Raw genomic sequence first — 23,140 nt, 5'->3', positions numbered from 1 at the left:
GCTCCTAGACCTTAGTGCTGCTTTTGATACCATCGATCACCACATTCTTTTGGAGAGATTGGAAACCCAAATTGGTCTACACGGACATGTTCTGGCCTGGTTTAGGTCTTATCTGTCGGAAAGATATCAGTTTGTCTCTGTGAATGGTTTGTCCTCTGACAAATCAACTGTACATTTCGGTGTTCCTCAAGGTTCTGTTTTAGGACCACTATTGTTTTCACTATATATTTTACCTCTTGGGGATGTTATTCGAAAACATAATGTAAACTTTCACAGCTATGCGGATGACACACAGCTGTACATTTCAATGAAACATGGTGAAGCCCCAAAATTGCCCTCGCTAGAAGCATGTGTTTCAGACATAAGGAAGTGGATGGCTGCAAACTTTCTACTATTAAACTCGGACAAAACAGAGATGCTTGTTCTAGGTCCCAAGAAACAAAGAGATCTTCTGTTGAATCTGACAATTAATCTTAATGGTTGTACAGTCGTCTCAAATAAAACTGTGAAGGACCTCGGCGTTACTCTGGACCCTGATCTCTCTTTTGAAGAACATATCAAGACCATTTCGAGGACAGCTTTTTTCCATCTACGTAACATTGCAAAAATCAGAAACTTTCTGTCCAAAAATGATGCAGAAAAATTAATCCATGCTTTTGTCACTTCTAGGTTAGACTACTGCAATGCTCTATTTTCCGGCTACCCGGATAAAGCACTAAATAAACTTCAGTTAGTGCTAAATACGGCTGCTAGAATCCTGACTAGAACCAAAAAATTTGATCATATTACTCCAGTGCTAGCCTCTCTACACTGGCTTCCTGTCAAAGCAAGGGCTGATTTCAAGGTTTTACTGCTAACCTACAAAGCATTACATGGGCTTGCTCCTACCTACCTCTCTGATTTGGTCCTGCCGTACATACCTACACGTACGCTTACGGTCACAAGACGCAGGCCTCCTAATTGTCCCTAGAATTTCTAAGCAAACAGCTGGAGGCAGGGCTTTCTCCTATAGAGCTCCATTTTTATGGAACGGTCTGCCTACCCATGTCAGAGACGCAAACTCGGTCTCAACCTTTAAGTCTTTACTGAAGACTCATCTCTTCAGTGGGTCATATGATTGAGTGTAGTCTGGCCCAGGAGTGGGAAGGTGAACGGAAAGGCTCTGGAGCAACGAACCGCCCTTGCTGTCTCTGCCTGGCTGGTTCCCCTCTGTCCACTGGGATTCTCTGCCTCTAACCCTGTTACGGGGCTGAGTCACTGGCTTGCTGGGGTTCTCTCGTGCCGTCCCTGGGGGGTGCGTCACCTGGGTGGGTTGATTCACTGTTGTGGTCGGCCTGTCTGGGTTGCCCCCCTTGGGTTGTACCGTGGCGGAGATCTTTGTGGGCTATACTCGGCCTTGTCTCAGGATGGTAAGTTGGTGGTTGAAGATATCCCTCTAGTGGTGTGGGGGCTGTGCTTTGGCAAAGTGGGTGGGGTTATATCCTTCCTGTTTGGCCCTGTCCGGGGTGTCCTCGGATGGGGCCACAGTGTCTCCTGACCCCTCCTGTCTCAGCCTCCAGTATTTATGCTGCAGTAGTTTGTGTCGGGGGCTAGGGTCAGTTTGTTATATCTGGAGTACTTCTCCTGTCCTATTCGGTGTCCTGTGTGAATCTAAGTGTGCGTTCTCTAATTCTCTCCTTCTCTCTTTCTTTCTCTCTCTCGGAGGACCTGAGCCCTAGGACCATGCCCCAGGACTACCTGACATGATGACTCCTTGCTGTCCCCAGTCCACCTGGCCATGCTGCTGCTCCAGTTTCAACTGGCCTGGGCCCTAGGACCATGTCCCAGGACTACCTGACATGAGGACTCCTTGCTGTCCCCAGTCCACCTGGCCATGCTCCTGCTCCAGTTTCAACTGTTCTGCCTTACTATTATTCAACCATGCTGGTCATTTATGAACATTTGAACATCTTGGCCACATTCTGTTATAATCTCCACCCGGCACAGCCAGAAGAGGACTGGCCACCCCACATATGCTCTCTCTAATTCTCTCTTTCTTTCTCTCTCTCGGAGGACCTGAGCCCTAGGACCGTGCCCCAGGACTACCTGACATGATGGCTCCTTGCTGTCCCCAGTCCACCTGACTGTGCTGCTGCTCCAGTTTCAACTGTTCTGCCTTATTATTATTCGACCATGCTGGTCATTTATGAACATTTGAACATCTTGGTCATGTTCTGTTATAATCTCTACCCGGCACAGCCAGAAGAGGACTGGCCACCCCACATAGCCCGGTTCCTCTCTAGGTTTCTTCCTAGGTTTTGGCCTTTCTAGGGAGTTTTTCCTAGCCACCGTGCTTTTACACCTGCATTGTTTGCTGTTTGGGGTTTTAGGCTGGGTTTCTGTACAGCACTTTGAGATATCAGCTGATGTACGAAGGGCTATATAAATAAATTTGATTTGATTTGATTTGATACTGTTTATCATCATCAATTCAGAAACAGGTGACTGCGGTCTGCTCATTTGACAAATAGGCATTTTCTCTCAATCACTTAACAAGACAGTAATTGCTCATATCTTTGTGGCATTATCTCTGGTTGGGGGGTTGCGACAGTCAGAGGACACAACTGGACTACCTCGTGTAATTTATTCCTCTGTCTTTCCTCTTCTAAACCTTCTGACAATAGTCCCGGTAGAAGTTGATTTAACCCAACATCCAGGTACAGCTTTACCTTCCCCGATACGAACCTCAAGCATCGGGGGGGATTCAATACTGACCTTAGATTAGAGTCTATGGAAATTGGTGAAAACTTCATCCTTTTCTTCTGAGCATTGCCCCATCACCCCAGTGCCATGAGTTATGGTTGGTGATGTCGATCAGTCAAACAGGAAGTGGTGACTGTGTGTGGGTGGAGGCCTATGTAGCAACAGGATGTTATCTGGTTCATTCATGTCTGCCCCTGAACCCTCGCGACGACTCCGACTTTATGAATAAGGAAATGGGGGAGAAAAAGGTTGCACGCCCACACGTACAGACACATATTTTTAAGAAGGTGACACGTCAAGACTGCATAGCAACACTCCTCCCTCCTCTTTCTTTTCTTGGATTTCTACGGAAGGGAGTGTCAGTCGTCACCCCTATATCCATCTCTACATCGCTCTCCTTCTGGTTGATGTCATAGGAATGTTGGCCCTGAACCTTGCCCTACATCCTTTGCCCATTCCTTTCTCCTGTTCTCATTCTCTCTCTGGCCAGCTGTGTAGACCAGGGGCCAGCAGTATCTCTGAGAGGAGTCTACTCCACACACACACAAACACTAGAAACCCCATTCAAAGTTTAAAATGTGTAGACCGATCCGGATTAAGTTGCTTGTGTACAACTTTTTGATAAGTCGACGGCGCTCTGCGTTTTTGCCTGACTTGTTGGGAAATTGTCAAAAAGGCTGTTGTTTCAAACAAACCAAGAGATAGAACTGTTAACCGCATCAAATACATTCATTAAACTAACTACCAACTGTTGAATTTAACAGTCATTGACACATCAGATACTTTGATCACTTCACCCAATCAATTTAGACAAAAACAGCTCTATAGTTGAAAGATCTTTTTGGTCAAATGACAGTTGTGTAGCCTAAGACAGTATGTCTTTCTTTACTCCACACAAAGAATGTTTGGAATCAAAACAAAGGTGAAGCATCCAGCTGCAGATTACGTGCGCTGACAGCGTTTGATATGCGAACCTCAACTTATGCTTCCCAAATTGTATTTTTGCATCTGAAATGGTACGTGCGTGCACAACATGTAGACATTTGTTGGTTTCGTGTGAATAGCATGAGTCAGTAGCTTTGTTCCAGAGCGTCAGTGTGCTATGCACATACCAGTTGACACACAAGCTCTGGTCCAGGGCGTTATGCCAACCAATGTTGCGTGTGCAGGTAGCTAGTACATGCTAGCTAGCAAACACTGTATCTCAGGATTCCCCAACTGGCGGACGGCTGGCCGAATTTGGTCAGCGGGCGATTTTATTTGGCTCCTCAAGATATCTGACCGTTTAAAAAAAATAGTTTTATTGTTGGACATCTTTCCATGATATTGACTGACCAGGTGAATCCAGGTAAAAGCTATGATCCCTTATTGATGTCACTTGTTAAATCCATTTCAGTCAGTGTAGATCACATATGTCAGAGTCAAGGCCCGCGGGCCACATCCGGCCCGCGAGAAGGTTTTTTACGGCCCCTGGGATGATCTTGATTTATTATTAGAACCGGCCCGCAGACCGCAGCAAGCCGGCAGCCCGCAGATCTTTTACACGCACCAATACTACATTTCCCACAATGCAACGGTGACGCACCGAGCAGTAGGCTGCTTCATTTCAATATTTATTGGCACAGCAGTTGTCAGCATCACAGTAAAATTAACTTTCAGATACCCATCAAAAATGGCAAAACGGAAGGTGGACACTGAGAACCGGGGTTTCAAACAAGGTGGGAGTCGGAGTATTTGTTCACGGAGGTAGCTGGAAAACCTGTGTGTCTTCTGTGTGGAGAAAGTGTGGCGGTACTGAAAGAGTATAATCTGAGACGACATTATGAAACGAAACACGCGGACAAAAACAAGAATATGGACATGGAACAAAGGCTACAAAAGGCAGAGGAATTAAAACGAGGCCTCAAATCTCGACAGGCTCTGTTCAAAAAAGCCAAATCACAAGGCCAGGCTGCTGTCAAGGCCAGTTTTATTTTGGCAGAAGAGATCGCTAAATCAGCCCGGCCATTTACGGAGGGGGATTTCATCAAAAACTGCATGATTAAAGTTTGTGACGAAGTTTGCCCAGAAAAAGGCAACTCTTTTTAAATGTGAGTCTGAGCAGAAACACCATTGCCGAGAGAGTAGACCAGTTGTCCATCAATCTAAAAGAGCAGCTTGTGAAAAAGGGAAAAGATTTCATTGCATATTCCTTGGCTGTGGATGAGAGCACCGACATTTCTGACATTGCCCAGTTGTCAATTTTCATCCGCGGAGTGGACTCCAGCCTAAGCGTGACAGAGGAGTTTTTGGCTTTACGTCCTATGCATGGCACAACTACGGGGCATGATTTGTATGAAGAGGTGTCAAGATGTGTAAATGAGATGGAGCTGCCTTGGGAAAAACTCGTGGGTTTGACAACCGACGGAGCACCTGCGATGTGTGGACACAGGAGCGGACTGGTGGCGAAGATACGGGAAAAGATGCAAGAGGAAAACGCGACAGGTGAGCTGACAGCTTATCATTGTATCATACACCAGGAAGCGTTGTGCGGTAAAGCCTTGAAAATGGAGCATGTAATGAGCATCATCACGCGCACAGTTAACTTTATCAGAGCCAAAGGTTTGAATCACCGCCAGTTCAAGGCATTTCTGACGGAGTTAGAAACGGAGCATGGTGATTTGCCTTATCACACAGAGGTGCGATGGCTAAGCCAGGGAAAGGTGCTTCAAAGATGTTTCGAGCTTCGTGAGGAGATTTGTCTGTTCTTGGACAGCAAAGGGAAAGACACAACACAACTCCGAGACGAAATGTTTCTGTGTGAAATGGCTTTTCTGTGTGACATTACGAGTCATCTGAATGCAATGAACTTGCAGCTGCAGGGTCGGGATCGTGTCATCTCTGATATGTACAGTACAGTGAAGGCATTTAAAACCAAACTGACTCTGTGGGAGACGCAGATGCGGAAAGAAAATTTGAGCCACTTTCCCAGCTGCCAGACCATGAAAGAGAAGCTCTCTACCAGTGCGTTCCCGAGCGCACAGTTGGCTGATAAAATAGGTATGCTTGCCGCTGACTTTCGACGCCGATTTGCTGACTTTGAAGCACAAAAAGCAGGTTGGAACTGCTCGGTAACCCATTTGCTGTTGACGTGGAAAGCTCACCACCAAACCTCCAAATGGAGTTGATTGACCTCCAATGCAATGATGCACTGAGGGCAAAATATGCGGCAGTGGGTGCTGCGGAGTTCGCCCGTTTCCTCCCCGACACAATGCCCCAGCTGCGCATCCAGGCTGCTCAAACGTTGTCTATGTTTGGCAGCACATACCTGTGTGAACAACTGTTTTCTTTGATGAACTTGAACAAAACATCACACAGAAGTCGACTTACTGCTGAACACCTCCACTCAATTCTGAGGATTTCCTCAGCTCAGAGCCTTACCCCGAACATTGATGAACTTGTGGAAAAGATGGGACACCACCAAGTATCACCCTCAACCTCAAACAAGTGAACATTACTGTGCAATCACATATTTAGAGTTTTTACTCAGTTCAAGTTTAAAAGTTAAAGTTTAATATTTGTTTTCACTGCATGTTACTTCTCCTTAAACAAAGTGTTGTTTTTGATTAATAGATTTTTGCACTTTATTTTATTGTATTTCAATCCAATTATATTTTTAAAATATTTCAGTTGAGTGGATGATAGAAAATTGCTATTATTGTTTTTTTCTTTGAAGTAAATTTAGCCCACTTTTGCTAAAATAGAAAATATAGGCTACTGATGGTGCCTTGAATACCGGTTTCTTTCATTTAATGTTCATGTTATGGGGATTTTTATATAAAGGAAATTTGTCTTTTGTGTCTGTTGAAAATTAAAGATTACTGACAGAGCCATAAGAAAATATTGCTTTATTTATCTGATCATATTGGAATATATTTGTTAGGTTTTCAGTAGGTTCAATTAGGTTCACTAGACTATATGCGTCATTTAAAAAATTTTCAATGAACATTCGAACAGTCCGGCCCTCGGCTTGTAGCTAAATTTTTATTTGGCCCTCCGTCCATTTGACTTTGACACCCCTGGTGTAGATGAAGGGGAGGAGACAGGTTAAAGAATATTTTTTTAAGCCTTGAGACAATTGAGACATGGTTTGTGTGTGTGTGGCATTCAGACGGTGAATGGGCAAGACAAACGATTTAAGTGCCTTTGACCGGGGTATGGTAGTAGGTGCCAGGTGCACCGGTTTGTGTCAAGAACTGCAAAGCTGCTGGGTTTTTCACGCTCAACAGTTTCCCGTGTGTATCAAGAATGGTCCCACTACCCAAGGGACATCCAGCCAACTTGACACAACTGTAGGAAGTATTAGGGTCAACATGGGCCTTCATCCCCGTGCAACGCTTTCGACACCATAGAGTCCATGCCCGGACGTATTGAGGCTATTCTGAGGGCAAAAGGTGTGGGGGGTGCAACTCAATATTAGGAATTTGTGTATAGACAGTATATGAACAGGAAATGTGTGTACAAAAGGAGTTATATAGGATGAGCCATGACTAGAATACAGTATATACTGTACATATAAAGTGAGTAAAACAGTATGTAAACATTATTAAAGCGACCAGTGTTCAATGACTATGTACATAGGGCAACAGACTCTAAGGCGCAGGGTAGATTATCGGGTGGGAGCCGGCTAATAACCATGACTAAGGTTCAGGGTGGGGTGGAGGCCTGCTAGTGATGAGTGTTTAACAGCCTGATGGCCTGGATGCAGAAGCTGTTTATCAGTCTCTCGGTCCCAGCTTTGATGTACCTGTACTGTCTCTGCCTTCTAGATGTTAGTGGGGTGAATAGGCCGTGGCTCTGGTGGCTGAGGTCTTGGATAATTGTCTTGGCTTTCCTGTGTCACTGGGTGCTGGACTTGTTGGACATAAAAGACTGTAATGGCCAGTGTATGGCCTCGGTTCGATTGTTAGCGGTTCATAGAGATGACAGTTTTTAGTGAGGGGAGACGTAGGAGCTCACGTCTTACAACTTTTTCATTGATGCCAGGGATCAAATATCACTGATTCCTTATGATGAGAAATTGGCAAAAATTGCCTCAGGAAAAAGTATTTTGTCTTGAAGAATCTGTTAGAATTTGTTATCTGGCCAAACACTCCTTGCCAACTCAGAAAACCTTGGGGGGGTTTTAATCTCGTGAGACATGTTATGTTGTTTTATTTATGAAATAGATTTACGTTTTATGTCTTATTCTGTAATAGATTTATAGAATGGACGAAAGGGAGAAGGGGTCAAGAGAAATTTGCTTTGGGGTTTCCAAACGTAAAATGAACTTTACATTTTTTTTTAGTTCATGAACATGAAGAGCAATGTGGATATGGTGGTGGATATGGAGAATCATGGGGAAAAGAGACCAGTGAATCGTTAGACACGGCGTCATTATCTCGTCACCGAGTCTAAAGGGTGGTACATTGCCAAATAAGAGATAAATAAACGATGGGGTGGATTAAAACAAACGTTTAATGATTGGAGTGAGGACAGTGGATTTACCATTATCATGTTTGGTTTATAATTAATACTTTTGGATTTCTGATTAACGATGTAGAGAATGCTAACGAAATGTACACTTTCTTTTCCAGAAGAAGAGGGGGATTCATTATCTCTGGAATGTTTCCTGAGACTATGGTCTTCGGGAGATCAGTTAGTGATATTAGGCAGTTTTATAAGTATAAAAGTCCCCGGATTAGTCCGTAGAAGGGGCTCCCAGATAAGTAAGTCCTGTTCGTGTGTATCTTTTTGACCTATGGTTTACCACACACACACACACCAGCATGCACACACCACTCACCAGTTATGCATATTTGTTATCGGTGTTAATACCGTGGGATTTATTGTGTGGGGTCTTTTCAATTTGGTTTTAAACTGTGTACGTAGAATGATGGAAATGTTTGTAAATGGTCTCTGAAGAACAGTGAAAGAAAATATTAATGGTGTTGAATGACCTGTGTCCTGAATTTCTGGTGAGGCGTGAAATGATCGAGTCAGGTGGGATTTCATTATAATATGAATGAGTGACATCAGTCTCTAGTCTATTTCACCATTACCTTACGGGATACCATTATTTCCTTGTGGATTTATCAAGAGTTGTAATTCTAAGTTGATTGGTTATTCTAATTTCTTTCTTTTTTAGTTAACGATGTGAATCATGTGTTCAAAGGGGAAATGACCAGTTCCTTGGAGCCCTTTGGTAAAAACACAAATGTATTTTGTTCAGTCTGCAAATAGAAGGAAAAATACATGTTAATAAGGGTTGACAGTTAAGCCAAATGGACTGTGATATGTTTATTGCTGATTTCATTTTTGTTTCGATACAAATTTCACCAGATTGGGTTCTGCTGGATTGTTTTGGATTTCCCCGATGGGTTGGAGTTTTAACTCCCTGATCTGATGACTCTTCAGAGAGGTCGCCAGTAAAATAAGGGCGTATGAACTCATTTTAAAAATGGTTTCAGCAGTATGCTCTTTGACATGTCTTAGAGACATGTCTTAGAGATAATGGTATTAAGAAAATTGGGAATGTAATAATTGATCATACAGTGAATGAACGATCTGGATTTCCAGATTCAGAAGTGTTGTTTTGCTCTGTCCTCTCTCAAGTAATGGCAAGGGTGGCGTCAGATGGTGTCTTGATTCATGGAAGGGATCATTTGACCACGAACAGTGTGTGAACCTCAAAACCCTCCCTAACCGGTTGAAGGAAGAGCGACAAAGGCATTCGATACGACCTGTGACCTGAGTCCGAGTCATAAACCTGGGTACGTGCGGTAGGAGTGCGCCATGAATCCTGAGACCGTGAATGTGGAGTGAGCATGGAGAGAGAGAGATCACATTCAAACTTGTCTCATACTGCTGGCGTACTGGTGTAAAAATGGACCAGACATAATGATGGTGGTGGCTCAGGTGAGAGACTCGTGTATTTGGATATCCAATGTGACAGGAAGGAAGACCAACTGTAATGCTATCTGAAGAAGAACCAATGAAGACACGCTAACAGGATAAGTGCCAGGAGAAGAGGGGGGTGGTCAACCGTGCCCGTAATTGTTTCGTTGGGGTGTCAGGTTTATTGAAGAGGAATGCAAAATGAGAAATTCATAGTCATTTATACTAAGAATGCATTGAGATACCGATCTTTCATTACCATGCCACTCACAACATGACACCATGGACAAATGGTGTAAATGATTGTAAATGAGAACATTTAATACCGGTAACATATGGTCCCATTTGTAAATGTACATTGAAACCGTGACGATGTGTGCTGGGTAGAGGGGCTTGAATTTCGAGTGATCTACTCAAAGTAAAGCACTAAGGACCGTCATTCTACATTTGGGTTGGATCATTTATGATTTGGATACAACGAGAGAAAGCACTGCTCTCAAACTGTGAGGGGTGGGTGAACTGCTGGGTCTAAGGGAGGGTTTTGTCTCTAGAAACCTTCTCCAACTGTCCTCTGAAGAGGGAGGTTATTAGAGAACACTAGATGATAGCTTGAGTCAACCATGAACGGGCTTTTGTTTTACCATGTCGTATCGCATCAATACATATGGATTGCTGGATGATACGGTACAATTAATTGCATACAAGACTCATGTTCTGTGTCTTTGCGTAAGCAAAAAGGATGAAAATGAAGGAGACGGGCATGGAGACTAGCATCCCATGGGCATAGAATGGAACGGCTGGACGGTTCTTTCCTCAGTCTTAGTCTCATCAAGGGTGGTGTGAAATTATTAAACATGCATTTTTCTCATTCCCTGTTCAAGTCAACATGTTTTTAGGTGTTCCAGAGGAGGGATTGATGTATATTTACTAATTGATTTGAGAATGTTTTAGTATGTTTACAACTGTAGAAGTGCATTAGGAGTAGTGACTATTGTGTTATGGGTTGGATGGAATGATACACAGTTGAAGTCGGAAGTTTACAGACACTTAGGTTGGAGTCATTAAAACTCATTTTTAAACCGCTCCGCAAATGTCTTGTTAACGAACTATAATTTTGGCAAGTCGGTTAAGACATCTATTTAGTGCATGACGTAAGTTATTTTTCCAACAATTGCTTACAGACAGATTAATTCACCGTATCACAATTCCTGTGGGTCAGAAGTTTACATAAACTAAATTGACTGTGCCTTTAAACAGCTTGGAAAATTCCAGAAACTGTCATGGCTTTAAAAGCTTCTGATAGGCTAATTGACATCATTTGAGTCAATTGGAGGTGTACATGTGGATGTATTTCAAGGCCTACCTTTAAACGCAGTGCCTCTTTGCTTGACATCACAGGAAAAATAAATCAGCCAATGCCTCAGACGCCATGTTCATCTGTACAAACAATAGTACGCAAGTATAAAAACCATGGGACCATGCAGACGTCATACCGCTCAGGAAGGAGATGCGATCTGTCTCCTAGAGATGAACGTACTTTGGTGCGACAAGTGCAAATCAATCCCAGAACAGCAAAGGACCTTGTGAAGATGTTGAAGGAAACAGGTACAAAAGTATCTATATCCACAGTAAAATGAGTCCTATAACGACATAACCTGAAAGGCAGCTCAGCAAGGCAGAAGCCACTGCTCCAAAACCGCCAGACTTCGGTTTGCAACTGCACATGGGGACAAAGATCATACTTTTTGGAGAAATGTCCTGTGGTCTGATGAAACAAAAATAGAACTGTTTGGCCATGATGACCATCGTTATGTTTGGAGGAAAAAGGGGGAGGCTTGCAAGCCGAAGAACACCATCCCAACCGTGAAGCACGGGGGTGGCAGCATCATGTTGTGGGGGTGCTCATGTTGACTGGTGCACTTCACAAAATAGATGGCTTCATGAGGATATATTGAAGCAACATCTCAAGACATCAGGAAGTTAAAGCTTGGTTTGCAAATGGGTCTTCCAAATGGACAATGACCCCAAGCATTCTTCTTAAAGACAATGCTACCAAATACTAATTGAGTGCATGTAAACTTCTGGCCCACTGGGAATGTGATGAAAGAAGTAAAAAATGAAATAATTCACTACTATTATTCTGACATTTCCCATTCTTAAAATAAAGTGGTGATCCTAACTGACCTAAGACAGGGAATTTTTAAGTGATCCCACACTTTTGAACAGTAGTGTGTCTGTAATATATATATATATATATATATATATATATATATACACACATATATATACACACACACACACAGTACCAGTCAAAAGTTTGGACACCTACTCATTTAAGGGAGCTTCTTTATTTTTTATTTTTTTGTAGAATAATAATTAAATAATTAAAACAAGTGTTGAAAAAAACCAAAATATATTCTTCAAAGTAGCCACCCGTAGCCTTGATGACAGCTTTGCACACTCTTGGCATTCTCTCAATCAGCTTAACCTGGAATGCTTTTCCAACAGTCTTGAAGGAGTTCCTAAATATGCTGAGCACTTGCTGGCTGCTTTTCCTTCACTCTGTGGTCCAACTCATTCCAAACCATCTCAATTGGGTTGAGGTCAGGTGATTGTGTTGGTCATCTGACAGATTTCCACCGGTCAATGGACATTAGACTGGTGGAAATCTGTCCTGTGGTCTGATGAGATCAAATTTGAGATTTTTGGTTCCTATCGCCATGTCTTTGTGAGATGCAGAGTAGGTGAACGGATGATCTCTGCATGTGTGGTTCCCACTGTGAAGCATGGAGGTGTGTTGGTGCTTTGCTGGTGACACTGATTTATTTAGAATTCAAGGCACACTTAATGAGCATGGCTACCACAGCATTCTGCAGCGATACGCCATCCAACCTGGTTTGCGCTTAGTGGGACTATCATTTGTTTTTCAACAGGACAATGACCAAAAACACATCTCCTGGCTGTGTAAGGGCTATTTGACCAAGGAGAGTGATGGATTACTGCCTCGGATGACCTGGCCTCGAAAACCACCTGACCTCAACCCAATTCAGATGGTTAGGGATGAGTTGGACCGCAGAGTGAAGAAAAAGCAGCCAACAAGTTCTCAGCATATGTGGGAATTGAACAATCTAATCCATGAGGTTAAAAGAACTGTCCGTAGAGCTCCGAGACAGGATTGTGGAGAGGCACAGATCTGGGGAAGGGTACCAACAAATTTTTGCAGAATTGAAGGTCCCCAAGAACACATTGGCCTCCATCATTCTTAAATGGAGGAAGTTTGGAACCACCAAGTGTCACGACAGCCCACTTGGAGTTTGCCCAAATACACCTAAAGGACTCTGACAATGAGAAACAAGATTCTCTGGTCTGATGAAATCAAGATTGAACTCTCTCGCCTAAATGCCAAGCGTCATGTCTGGAGGAAACCTGGCACCACCTCTATGGTGAAGCATGGTGGCAGCATTATGCTGTGGGGATGTTTTTCAGCGGCAGGGACTGGGAGACTAGTCAGGATTGAGGGAAAGATGAACGGAGCAAAGTACAGAGAGATCTCTGATGAAAACCTGCTAGAGTGCACAGGATCTCAGACTGGGGCGAATGTTCACTTTCCAACAGAACAACGACCTTAGGCACACAGCCAAGACAACGCAAGCGCGGCCTCGGGGCAAGTCTCTGAATGTCTTTGAGTAGCCCAGCCAGAGCCCGGACTTAATCCCGATCGAACATCTCTGGAGAGACCTGAAAATAGTTGTGCAGCAACATTCCCAATCCAACCTGACAGAGCTTGAGAGGATCTGCAAGAAGACTCGAGGCTGTAACCGCTGCCAAAGGTGTTTCAATAAAGTACTGAGTAAAGGGTCTGAATATTTAAGTGAAATGTGATTTCAGATTTTTTTGCAAACATTTCTAAAAACCAGATTTTGCTTTGTCATTATGGGGTATTGTGTGTGGATTTTTTAGAATAAGTCTAACGTAACAAAATGTGGGAAAAGTCAAGGGGTCTGAATAATTTGCGAGTGCACCGTTATAACTGTTACATTGTTGCAGCTGCTTCCTGATATGACTGGGTGTCGAGTTAAGAAATCATATCACCTTTCCATGAGTTAATATTTATTAACAACAATTTTCCTTTCACATACAAAGTGTACATTTTAATCAATAAACTCCTCCCCACCAAAAAAAAAACCCGAACAATGTATGTATCATCAATGTAGGCCTATAATTGAAGCACTTTCAAATTGCAGCTAAACATAAAATCAGCAGATGCAGGGAAAAAAAGAGCAAAATTTCACAATAGCACAAGCAATGACAAAATGTCTGTTTTATATATATATATATATATATAAACACACACACTAAAGGAAAAGGAAATCATTTAATACCAGTGGAGAACTAGGATACATGTTGCTATTCTCTCTGGGAAACGTACTTGTCCACCACAGAATACTAGTCCAGAGGGCGATGAGTTGGATGAATAAAGCAGACTAAAAGGACTGCAATCGAACTAGCTCAACGTTCAGACTCATTTATAAACATCCAGGCTGGCAGAAGACAAATCAGGTAACGAGGTATTCTTTTAAAAAAGCATATTTGAATTGACATGTCGATGTAGGTAGTGTCCTAACCAGGAGAAGAGCCGTCGCTCAGTAGCTCGACATTCAAGTGCGTGCAACGTATGACGCCGCAGATGGAAATGTGGCGTACACAGCCGACATGGTTCCTCATTCTGCTTGGCATGGAATCCCACCTGTTCTACATAGTATCTTTCTACCCGAACGCTCTGTCCTCCCGGATAAGCAGCTGGTTAGTGGTACATGTTCCTCGCCGCGCCTCGTGAAGTCGAGAACGAGAGCAGCTGCATTACAGAAGGAGCGCTGAAGCGTCTAAACCGTCTCATCTTCACAATTCGAAAACGATTTGGAGGTTAGGGCTCCTCTCTCTTGGTTAAAGGGCCAGAGCTCTGGATTGGTGACCAAAAAAAAAAAAAAAAAACGAGAGATGTTTTTCGAGCCGATGGCCCACCTTTTGAGGCGAGGCGCGTTCGTTTTAGCGTGCACCGGGTTTCAGCGTGCATCCAAGGGCAACCGGGCAAGCTAAAATGAACGCATCCCATCCTCATGTCCCCTAATGTATTTGTCAGGTGGATTGACAGTAGATAAGAGTGCGTGGTAATCATCGGCGATCTACAGGACAGTGCAATAGGCCCCTTGGAGATCTCCACAGGTACAAAAGTCCTATTGAAAGGCAGGCAAATACATAAACATAAAAATAGCACTGTAAAAAAAAGCATGGCCGAAAACAAAAAGGGTTAAGGGACTAGACTGAGAACCATGTTTTTAGTGAGTGGAAACACACGTGGCCTCTCTTCCAGGTTATTCATTTCTACTCCGGTGGGTTTCCAGGAAGTCTCCGTACGTCTCCTTGAACACTCAAGCGTATGCTTTCCTCTGCATGCAAGTCACTTAAAAAGTTTAAGTAAACTATTGAGGAACCTGTAACACACCACAAAGAGAACCTGTAACACATCACTCGGGAGTTAAACTACAGTATAGGTGGAAGCATAAACCGCTCTTTACTCTGTAAGCTACAGGGACCACCTGCTCAAAGGCCCCTTTTCCCTAAACCCCCCCCCGTCAGCTAGGCCTATACCAAAGTGCAGTGTCAGCATATACGGCCAAGTCGCAAATCACTCCCTATACTCTATACACTGCACTACCGTCGACCAGACAAAAATAACGTGTTACATTGAGAAGAGAGCGCAATTTGAGATGCAGCAGGATCTAAATACACCCCCCGACTGTCTGTGAGAGACAGGCACAGACGCCCATTCGGCTGCTGACAGTCAGGTCACATGGTCTGAAAGGCTAATGGGAGTAGATGGCACCTGACCAGCTCCGACTTCATGGAGCCGCATGGGGATCAGTCACTGCCACTCCACTCTGGACACCAATGACAAGAGGGAAACCGTCCACCGTAAACACACACGGCTTTACAGGGCTGCAGACGACTACTTTGGCTCTTACAGTTTTGGATTCTGTTTCATTCCGGCAGAGCTCTGGGCCTCTAGTGGCAGCACAGTGAATCTGTACAAGCCGCTTTGTTTCTGATCACTATCTAAAAACAGGGATGCCTCTAGCCTTGTCTAGTCCAGGTGGTTGAAGTGTAAAATCGTCAAGTACCGGTAGGTTTGTAAAAGTAACAGACAGTTATCCTTAGGCCCAGATGACTGAAGCGCTCTACACAGCTCCGTGGTTGCTTGGCTCGCCGGGCTGTCTCAGGAGCTGCGTCCCGTGATGTCGTCCGTTGTCCTCAGAGGCTGCGGCCCATGATTATGATGTTTTTGGGGAAGCCCTCCATCTTGGCGACCTCGAAGCAGCCCAGCTTACTGTAGAAGTCTATCATCCTCTTGTCCGCCTGACGCACCTCACAGAACGCACCGATGGAACCTGGGGGTAAGAAACAGTTCCGGTAACACTACTTCAAACCTGCTGACATGCTTTATGTCATTTGTTATAAGCATGTGTGAGCCTGAATGTACTATTATAATAAGGCTAATAATAGTTAGGACCACTTATAGTTAGGACCATTACGAGATGATAATACTACTTTACAATAAGTGGGTCCTACATGCTCATGACAACCATCCTTATGCGTTAGAATTGGGATGCGGACAACTGAAGTTTCCGATAGTAGATTCATAGATGGTTGCGAGGGACCATTCATAGACCAGCAAATGTGCTTTATTGAGACAGGTTCTGTAGACACCACCTACCATTGGCCTTGAGGCAGGAAAGCAGGCATCCCATCATGCTCTTGGCCACGCTGGGATCGATGACCTTGGCATGGATGTCCATCTTAATGAGGGAAGGGAAGTTGGAGAGGAACGACTCTGGGAGGCCCTCCTCCTCCTCATGGAAACTCAACATCATCTTCTACAGGAAGGAAAGAGAAATGGTTTGACATTTTAGTCATTGACCAGATGCTCTCGTCCAGAGCAACGTACAATAATACCCTTTCCAGGGGAACAATGCCCAGCTGAACCGTACTGCGCTGGCTTGGTTATTTTCCTTTCACAGGCCAGTCTAGTGCAGCTCTGATTGGCCCAGTTCAATAGGCAACAGATATCACGTTCATTGCACAGCTTATAAAAAATAAAAAGAATAAGTATCAGTGTGTTAGAGTAAAAAAAAAAGTGAAAGAAATGGAGTGAACCCAGTCTCCTACCTCAGCATCAGAGAGGTCCTTCTGGCAGTCAGGCTTGTTGTATTTCTCCTGCATGGAGGGGATCCAGCTCATCTTACACTTCTTGACGAACGGCTTGACGTCCACGGTGCCCAGTGCGTAACCACAGATCCCCTCCTCGTCCTCCAGGACAAACCCATAGTCTGGACTCAGGTTCAGGAACCCTCCTACTAACCTGGAATAACAGAGAAACATACTGTTAGTTAGGTATACGACATTGAAAAGAAACTCCAGCCCACCAATCATTTTGCTGCACAGATTTAATGTTTTTTTGTTGTAACCATCGTTTCAATCTCAATAGAACCTTCATCCACTGCCCGCAACTAAAACATGCGGACTCTCCTTCACTGCAGCCGACGTGAGGAAAACATTTAAACGTGTCAACCCTCGCAAGGCTGCAGGCCCAGACGGCATCCCCAGCCGCGCCCTCAGAGCATGCGCAGACCAGCTGGCTGGTGTGTTTACGGACATATTCAAACAATCCCTATCCCAGTCTGTTGTTCCCACATGCTTCAAGAGGGCCACCATTGTTCCTGTTCCCAAGAAAGCCAAGGTAGCTGAGCTAAACGACTACCGCCCCGTAGCACTCACTTCCGTCATCATGAAGTGCTTTGAGAGACTAGTCAAGGACCATATCACCTCCACCCTACCTGACACCCTAGACCCGCACCAATTTGCTTACCGCCCACTAGGTCCACAGACAATGCAATCTCAACCACACTGCACACTGCCCTAACCCATCTGGACAAGAGGAATACCTATGTGAGAATGCTGTTCATCGACTACAGCTCGGCATTTAACACCATAGTGCCCTCCAAGCCCGTCATCAAGCTCGAGACCCTGGGTCTCGACCCCGCCCTGTGCAACTGGGTACTGGACTTCCTGATGGGCCGACCCCCAGGTGGTGAAGGTAGGCAACAACATCTCCACCCCGCTGATCCTCAACACTGGGGCCCCACAAGGGTGCGTTCTGAGCCCTCTCCTGTACTCCCTGTTCACCCATGACTGCGTGGCCACGCACGCCTCCAACTAAATCATCAAGTTTGCGGACGACACAACAGTAGTAGGCTTGATTACCAACAACGACGAGACGGCCTACAGGGAGGAGGTGAGGGCCCTCGGAGTGTGGTGTCAGGAAAATAACCTCACACTCAACGTCAACAAAACTAAGGAGATGATTGTAGACTTCAGGAAACAGCAGAGGGAACACCCCCCTATCCACATCGATGGAACAGTAGTGGAGAGGGTAGTAAGTTGTAAGTTCCTCGGGGTACACATCACAGACAAACTGAATTGGACCACCCACACAGACAGCATCGTGAAGAAGGCGCAGCAGCGCCTCTTCAACCTCAGGAGGCTGAAGAAATTTGGCTTGTCACCAAAAGCACTCACAAACATCTACAGATGCACAATCGAGAGCATCCTGTCGGGCTGTATCACTGGTACGGCAACTGCTCCGCCCACAACCGTAAGGCTCTCCAGAGGGTAGTGAGGTCTGCACAACGCATCACCGGGGGCAAACTACCTACCCTCCAGGACACCTACACCACCCGATGTCACAGGAAGGCCATAAAGATCATCAAGGACAACAACCACCCAAGCCACTGCCTGTTCACCCCGCTATCATCCAGAAGGCGAGGTCAGTACAGGTGCATCAAAGCTGGGACCGAGAGACTGAAAAACAGCTTCGATCTCAAGGCCATCAGACTGTTAACCAGCCACCACTAACATTGAGTGGCTGCTGCCAACACACTGACTGAACTCCAGCCACTTTAATAATGGGAATTGATGGGAAATTATGTAAAATATATCACTAGCCACTTTAAACAATGCTACCTAATATAATGTTCCCTACATTATTCATCTCATATGTATACGTATATACTGTACTCTATATCATCTACTGCATCCTTATGTAATACATGTATCACTAGCCACTTTAACTATGCCACTTTGTTTACATACTCATCTCATATGTATATACTGCACTCAATACCATCTACTGTATCTTGCCTATGCCGCTCTGTACCATCACTCATTCATATATCTTATGTACATATTCTTTATCCCCTTACACTTGTGTCTAAGGTAGTAGTTTTGGAATTGTTAGCTAGATTACTTGTTGGTTATTACTGCATTGTCGGAACTAGAAGCACAAGCATTTCGCTACGCTCGCAATAACATCTGCTAACCATGTGTATGTGACAAATAACATTTGATTTGATGATTTGATTCATTAGGGTGAATTGTCTCCACTTCCATTTTTTCCCCTTCAAAATAATGTTGGGCGACAACTAAAATGTAAAAAAAAAAAAAAGACCTTACCTGTCTCCTATGAGGTCTGGCTCCTCTCCACCGAAGGGCAGTTCCTCCACTCCTTCAGAGTACATCTCTCTGCAGATCTTATACACTGCATGCTGGAACACACACAGACGCACACAGATGAGCCTAGAAGCAGTATTTAAAAACAAGGATAGCTCAGATGGGAATACCAACAGCGTGCCGTTACACCCAGTATGTTCAGCTAATCACTGAGTGAATACAGGAATCAGTGATCCAGAGGGGAAATTACACTCACCCATACCCACAGACACACCCGCTGATGTAGAGGGAAAATGCTGTTTTTAACTCTCCTCACCTCATCTTTAGGATAGCAGGGCCTGATGGAATAGATTTTGGATGTTGGCAGTGCGGGGGGAGGCTGGAAGAAAAGATCGTTTGCACCGTCGATCGGCAAAAATCTCTGTCGGGGATCAAAAAGAAGCCGTTTCAGTCAAACTGACACCAGGCACCGGGTCTCTGCATTCACCGTTTCAGACACCTTTGCTACTGCTGGGACACTGTGGCACCAACAACAGCTGCATGTCAAAGGCAGGCTAAAACCAGCCAATGGTCCAAGAATTACTGCTGGGCTTCTGTGGTACTTTTGGCTCAACAGTGAACAGCAGCAGCAAATCATCACATCTGTTCTTATGAGAGCATAGCGTATACAGCATGTTTTCTTTTTAAAAGACAGGAATATGAGTTATAGGTGTATATTGGAAGAGCAAAGGCTTGGTCTCAGAAAAGGTGCTGCTGGCTAAAGGAGATGTTGCTGATCCATTCCCCTGTGGCTGGTCTAAGGCATCGCTTCGAGCTGCCGCGCTGCGCAGGGCCGGGCCCGTGGCCCTCCTGTAGAGAGAAGTCATGATGCTGGCGCTGACAATGAGACAAAACTCCAGGAGCAAAAACACTATTCTAACATACAATGCCTCGCGAAAGTCTACACACCCCTTGCACAATGTTCACATTTTGCCGCCTTAAAATGTCATTTAAAAAAACAAAAAAACATTCAATTCGATTGAAAAGGTGGAGTAGGTTGTGTACATCAGTAGGAAACCAAAGTGAAAGAAAAATGATAAAACATTTTCCAAATGAATCAAATAAAACGTAGATGTCTTGTTTGCGTATGTTTTCACCCCCCAGTACTTGGTGGAAGCACCTTTGGAAACCAGTTTGAATAAGACTCTACCAGCTTTGAACAAGTCCATTGGTTCTGTCAAAATTGCTCCAGGTAAGTCAACTTGGTTGGGGATCATGGATGGACAGCCATATTCAAACCTCGTCTCTGATATCAAGCACATTTCAGTCAGGACTGAGACTGGATCATTCAGGAACACTCAACAACTATTGGAAAGTAAATTATAGTGTGTATTTGGCATTAAAATGTGTTGTATTTTCCCACTGAAAAATCCAGGGTTCGGTGTTCAGAAGACTGAGGGCGGGGTTTTCTCTAACATTAACACCCAACTCAGTCTTCTGAAAACCTAGCCCTGCGATAGATCTTCTTCAATGACACACCAGAATGACTTTCCAAGAAGTGTTGAGTGTTCCTGAGTGGTCCAGTCTCAGTCATGACTTGCATTTGCTTAAATCAGACAAGGTTTGAATATTGCTGTCCATTTTCTATAATTTTACTTTCACTTTAAAAATGTGTAGTAGATTGTAGATTGGAGAATATTTTTTTCTTCTAATTTTATCCCTTTTTCGATTGAATTTTAAGGCAGCAAAATGTGAAAACTGTGCAAGGGGTGTACATTTTCAACAGTGACAGTATATTAAACATTAGATACAGCTAAAGACCAAGTCTGGAACCAACAGGACCCTGAACAACTTCTAGTTAACCAAACAGCTACCCGGACTTTCTGCATTGACCTTTCTTGCACAAACTTTGACTCATCACATATCCTGCTGCTATCGTTTACGATCTGTCACTTTATTCACAGCTATATGTACACACAGTGCATTCATAAAGTTAACTTTTCCCACATTTTTACATTAAAACCTTATTCTAAAATGGATAACACCCCCCTCAATCTACACACAATACCCCATAATGACAAAGGAAAAACAGGTTTTAGAATTTTTTGCACATTTCCAAAAATACAAAAACTGAAATATCACATTTACATAAGTATTCAGACCCTTTACTCAGTACTTTGTTGAAGCACCTTCGGCAGCGATTATTGCCCTGAGTCTTCATCGGTATGACACTACAAGATTGGGACACCGGTATTTGAGAGGTTTCTCCCATTCTTCTCTGCAGATCCTCTCAAGCTCTGTCAGGTTGGATGGGGAGCGATGCTGCACAGCTATTTTCAGGTCTCTCCAGAGACGTTCGATCGGGTTCAAGTCCGGGCAAGTCAAGGACATTCAGAGAGTTGTCCCGAAGCCAGTTCTGCGTTGTCTTGGCTGTGTGCTTAGGGACGTTGTACGGTTGGAAGGTGAACCTTTGCCCCAGTCCGAGGTTGAGCCCCTCGGGCAGGTTTTAAATCAAGGATCTCCGTACTTTGCGCCGTTCATCTTTGGCTCAATCCTTACTAGTCTCCCAGTTACCGCTGCTGAAAAACATCTCCACAGCATAATGCTGCCACCACAATGCTTCACCGTAGGGATGGTGCCAGGTTTCCTCCAGACGTGACGCTTGGTATTCAGGCCAAAGAGTTCAATCTCCGTTTCATCAGACCAGATAATCTTGTTTCTCATGGTCTGAGAGTCCTTTGGGTGTATTTTGGCAAACTCCAAGTGGGCTGGCATGTGCCTTTTACTCAGGAAGGGCTTCCATCTGGCCACTCTACCATAAAGGCCTGATTGGTGAAGTGCTGCAGAGATGGTTGTCCTTCTGGAATGTTCTTCCATCTCCACAGAGAAACTCCGGAGCTCTGTCAGAGTGACCATCAGGTTCTTAGTCACCACCCTGACCAAGGCCCTTCTCCCCCGATTGTTCAGTTTGGCCGGGCAGCCAGCTCTAGGAAGAGTCTTTGTGGTTCCAAACGTCTTCCATTTAAGAATGATGGAGGCCACTGTGTTCTTCAATGTTTTGGTACCCTGCCCCAGATTTGTGCCTCGACACAATCCTGTCTCGGAGCTCTACGGACAATTCCTTCAAACTCATGGATTGGTTTTTGCAATGATGTGCACTGTCAACTGTGGGACCGTATATAGACAGGTGAGTGCCTTTCCAAATCATGTCTAATCAATTGAATTTACCACAGGTGGACTCCAATCAAGTTGTAGAAACATCAAGGATGATCAACGGAAACAGGATGCACCAGAGCTCAACTGAGTCTCATAAAGGGTCTGAATACTTATGTGAATAAGTTTTCGTTTTTTAAAATTTGAATACCATTGCAAACATTTCTAAAAAAAAAACAACTGTTTTGCTTTGTTATTATGGGGTATTGTGTGTAGATTGAGGAAAACAATTATGTAATCAATTTTAGAATAAGGCTGTAACATAACAAAATGTGGGAAAAGGGACCCATCTGAATACTTTCCGAATGCCCTGTATCTACCTACATTACCTCAGACCCCTGCACATTGATCGGTATCGATCAGCTATCGTTAGTTTTTTTTAATCTAGTATTAATAGTATTGTTACACGTTTTACTTTTCTATTCTCTCTCTGCATGGTTGGTATGGGCCCTTCAGTAAGCATTTCACTGTTAGTCCACAACTGCTGTTTACGAAGCATGTAACAAATAACATTTGATTGGATTTTTATTTGAAGACCAACCACCGAGTCTTTTAAAGATCAACTACTACAAATAAAATGTAATAATCCAACATGGGATATCTGATGTTAGTCTAGGAGTATTGTGTTTGCTCATGGAGTTTTTCTAGGCGGGCGGTGTCACTTGCGTTCTCGTTGGTGCTGCGATGCATACCCTTGCGTGTGCAAAAGGGTAGAATTTTGCGAAGC

General features: G+C 44.1%; 1 protein-coding gene across 4 annotated transcripts in view; it reads right to left on the bottom strand.

Moving 5' to 3' along the window:
• Nucleotides 1-13,745: 13,745 nt before the first annotated feature.
• The window catches only part of LOC118369471 (protein O-GlcNAcase-like), a 33,953-nt gene continuing 24,558 nt past the window's right edge, over nucleotides 13,746-23,140 (bottom strand). For all 4 annotated transcript variants that reach the window (XM_035753872.2, XM_035753871.2, XM_035753875.2 and 1 more), the window contains 5 exons: nucleotides 19,538-19,642; nucleotides 19,225-19,316; nucleotides 16,882-17,074; nucleotides 16,430-16,589; nucleotides 13,746-16,103 (listed from right to left, as the gene is read on the bottom strand). In XM_035753872.2, the coding sequence (XP_035609765.1) occupies nucleotides 15,967-16,103; nucleotides 16,430-16,589; nucleotides 16,882-17,074; nucleotides 19,225-19,316; nucleotides 19,538-19,642 (687 nt within the window). In that variant the 3' untranslated portion in view covers nucleotides 13,746-15,966. The remainder of the gene's footprint in view (nucleotides 16,104-16,429; nucleotides 16,590-16,881; nucleotides 17,075-19,224; nucleotides 19,317-19,537; nucleotides 19,643-23,140) is intronic.

This window comes from Oncorhynchus keta, chromosome 36 (assembly GCF_023373465.1).
Source record: "Oncorhynchus keta strain PuntledgeMale-10-30-2019 chromosome 36, Oket_V2, whole genome shotgun sequence".
Lineage (NCBI taxonomy): Eukaryota > Metazoa > Chordata > Actinopteri > Salmoniformes > Salmonidae > Oncorhynchus > Oncorhynchus keta.
Note: the sequence above shows the minus strand (reverse complement) of the source record. Positions and strands in the feature narration are given on the sequence as shown.